The 3,974-nt window shown below is 34.5% G+C and overlaps 1 protein-coding gene across 1 annotated transcript in view; it reads right to left on the reverse strand.

Annotated features, from left to right (window-relative positions):
• Positions 1-3,073: 3,073 nt before the first annotated feature.
• The window catches only part of LOC108770627 (trichohyalin), an 8,104-nt gene continuing 7,203 nt past the window's right edge, over positions 3,074-3,974 (reverse strand). The window contains exon 3 of the mRNA XM_018522308.1: positions 3,074-3,139. Within this exon, the coding sequence (XP_018377810.1) occupies positions 3,074-3,139 (66 nt within the window). The remainder of the gene's footprint in view (positions 3,140-3,974) is intronic.

The raw sequence follows: 3,974 nt of genomic DNA on the forward strand, positions 1-3,974 counted from the left end.
TCAATTCGTCACTCAATCGGCCTTTGGAGTAACATTTAACTGTTTCGACAACTTTAAAAGCGTTTGAGCTGGATTCTCGTCAAGCAATTCTTGCAGTTCGACATCTTTTTCGACAAATTTTTTTGGCTGTCCTGGACGTTCTTTGTCTCTCACATCAATATCACAGTTTCGGAAGCGTTCAAACCAAACTTTACATGTTCTTTCCGATGGAGTTTCATCACCATACACTTCGGATAATAAGCGATGCGCTTCAGCTGCGGTTTTCTTGAGGTCGAAGTAGTGAAGAAGCACATGTCGGAAAAACAGCTTATCGCGATTCATTTTCAATCTATTGGAAAATCTCTTTGGCGTCGAGAAATTTAACCTGTGGAGATTTTATCACTTTCAGCGATGTCTAAACTACAAAAGACATATGACTTCATTGTCGAAACTCGCCAGCGTTGGAGCCAGCACCCTCTAGTAGCGAGCGATAAGAATTAAGTTTAGCACCTAATAGTTACATTTTATCGGTAACTATTAACTTTTAATTTGATTTTTTTTTAAGTCAATCCTTAGATACAATGCGAAAGACTAATGAGTATATAATTTATATTGTATAATCGTTACTTGTGAACAAAAATAATCAGATCAAATAAGTAAACTGTAAAAAAGAAAAAATATGAAAAATTATGTAAAATTGTTGTGTTTTCGTGACGCTGGTGTCACCTTGTAAGGAAGACTCGTTCGCCGAGGCGGTTGTAATAACGACAATTCTCTTTGTTGGAACGAATGAACTTTTATTGTTGAATCAAATTAAAATGTATTCGAAACAAGCGATAGGCGATTCTCGCAAGCCGATAATGGATGCACTCGTTTAGATATGTGCACCGGTAATTTGCACTCTGTACGACATCAAGTAATGTCTCGCAGCTAGCAACGGAATGTATATAGCGAGCAATAACGAGATTGACACATCTCGCTGGCTACGCAGGTAATTCTTGCTCACAGAATGCCGTCGCGTATATCGGTAACTTTACGTGACACGGCAACGATGATACGCAACGACAACTTGGTTTGGTTCGCTTCGCTTTAAGACTCGGACTCAGATTCGAGAAGAACGAATAAGTGTTATTGATCCGTATCGATCTGGATCGGGAAGCGAACCGAACTCTCGCACGCGGAACGTATGCGCGATAGTCAGCTTTTCGGGTGTCGCGCAAGAAGAGTCGCGTGTCATCTGAAATAGACAGATTGGTTAGAACAGGAGCGAGATATACGCGTGTTTTGAACGGTATCGATGAGCTATTGACTTGTCGTCCCGGAGAATATATTTAATTAACGATGATTCCGGAACAAAAATAGTCAAACTTTTTCTTTTTTATTTTTATTGATTGTTCGTTCGATTAAAGTTTAACTTTTAACTTTTTAATTACTTTTTTTATTAATTTAACTTTCAATTTAATTAATTTTATTATGAATTAACTTGTATTTTAATTAAATTTTCAAAGCTGTTAACTTTAACAATGATTTGGTTTGAAAGGCTTTTTCCACGAACGCTAGATAACGGTAGCGAAAATTTAAATTTGTTTATATTTAATACATAGAGATATAAACGTTTCGGTCTGTAATCAGACCATCTTCAGTATTAAAATTAATTTTTTGTAAAATAAACTTAATATAGCGACTCAATCGATTGAGACAGACCGAAACGTTTATATCTCTATGTATTAAATATAAATAAATTTAAATTTTCGCTATCGTTATCTAGCGTTCATGGAATAAGCCTTTCAAACCAAATCATTGTTTTCATTTGATCCACGGTTCTTTTGTTGTTTGCTGTTAACTTTAACTTAACTTAGTTAAAAAAAAGTTAACTTTTATAAAAATCTTGTAGCTAAGAGAATCTCACGAAGAACGAGTTTTATTACTTGTAACAAATGCAGCTACGTTTATGTTAAAAGCTAGAAGAGATCTTAAAATCTTCTATCCAAACATTATATACCTAACATGCTTGGTGCATGGATTCAATAGAGTGGCTGAAGAAGTTTGCCTTCACTTTCCTCTCATTAATATTGTAATATCTTCAGTGAAAAATATATTTTTGAAAGCTCCGCTTCGTATAAAAGAACATCGAGCAAAATTGATAAATATTCCGTTGCCATCTGAACCAATTTTGACAAGATGGGGAACATGGCTTGAAACTGCACTTTTTTATGCAGATAATTTAACTGGCATTCGAGAAGTAGGCATTAATTAATTTATTTTATCCAATAATTAAAAATAAAATTGAACTTGATAAAATAAAATTGTGATTTGATCATAAGTTGTTAAGTCTTTCAATTCAGAAGATGCTACGTCGATTGTTTCAGCGAAGAGTGTATTTCAAAATTCACAACTTGTCAGAGATTTATGTTATATATTAAAACATATTTCAAAAATTTTACAACGATAATGCCAAAACTGGAATCAGTAGGATTCCTTTAACTAAATCAACTGAAATAGCAAGGTCATGTATTGAAGATTTCAAAGAGATTCCAGAATCTTGTGGACAAATAGTTTTAAAAAAAATGTAGATTCTAAACAGTGCACAGTGAGATAGATTGCCGAAAAAGTGGCCAAAAGTAAACTTTCTAATTTTGATAAACTAAACATATAGCACTCATGTAGACACGTCAGAGGATGTATTCTCAACGTTTTAGAACTGTTGGTCAAGTACTTGCTTGTTGATAGGAATAATAACTTGAAAAATTGCATAAAATCTGTAATAGACATTGTACGAACAATAGCATTTATACACTGTTAATCAATTATATCATTCGAGTTTTTTTATTTTATCGTTCTCTAACGAAAGTATACAAATCATGAAAATAGCAGACATTATTTGAATATTGATTCTGAGAGTATTAAAACTGTTATACTAGCAAACAACTTACTACTTTCTTCAGAGTTACTGGTTACTGATACGTTGTTCCACGATGTTCCACCTCGAATCGATCAATTCAACATGTCAATCTATTTCTTAAGATGTGTGCTTTAATGTAGATATGCTACTTTTTGCTACATTTCGATTTGATAACAAATATCACTTATACAATTATGAACGTGCAAGCTCGAGAACATTAATTTTAGGAGCATTTAAGGGGATAGGTTGCCAAAGTAGCTGCAAAAATTCAAAGTTCGATTATATGTCTACTTATATGTATGTCATATACATATACGTCATATTTACTATCGCGCGAAACTATTATAATTTACTTTTTCACCACTACGCGGCGCGCATTCCCGCAAGAGGAACGCAGCAAACTGTGTATATATTAAGAGAAGCGCGCGCTCAGCTTTGCGCAGATTTCAGTGTTGCTGTTTTTAGTACAAATGTATTTTTTTATTAGATTTTGATCTATTTTAGAACGTCATTACAAAATGCAATAAATCTATTACATTTTCAGAACTTGATCCAGTAAACGCTTTATGCGGAAATCATTCATCAATTGTTCCTCTCGTTAAGCAATTTCCTAATTGCGTTACATTAAATGATTTGGAAGTTCTGAATTTAGAGTGAAGATTATTACCAGGATATAAAAAAAAATTGCCATATTTTGAAGAACCTGAACAATTTTGAGTAGAAGTAGGTTCAATAAAAATATGAAATGAAATGGTTCTGCCAAAATTATTCGAATTTGCTACAGCAATGTTATCTCTACCTCATAGTAGTGTTACGTCCAAGCCCTTGGAAATGCGCTTAAATGGGAGAGACAAGAATGGAGTTATAGAGGGTATGGAAGGACGTTTAGACTTTATCTCGCAGGTATTCACGCAGTGGCGAACACCTGAGAGTCGGACGCACTTCTTATCGCTCCTGAATATGGGTCAACGTCCTGAAGGGACGCTATATTTCCTTGAGCAGTGCGTACGTCGGTCCAATTTTGAGTCAAAGAAATGAATCTTTATAACTCGGGAGTGGACCAGGTGGGATCCTTGGGAAACGGCGAGAGTAC

This window comes from Trachymyrmex cornetzi, unplaced genomic scaffold (genome assembly GCF_001594075.2).
Source record: "Trachymyrmex cornetzi isolate Tcor2-1 unplaced genomic scaffold, Tcor1.1 scaffold1291, whole genome shotgun sequence".
Taxonomy (NCBI): domain Eukaryota; kingdom Metazoa; phylum Arthropoda; class Insecta; order Hymenoptera; family Formicidae; genus Trachymyrmex; species Trachymyrmex cornetzi.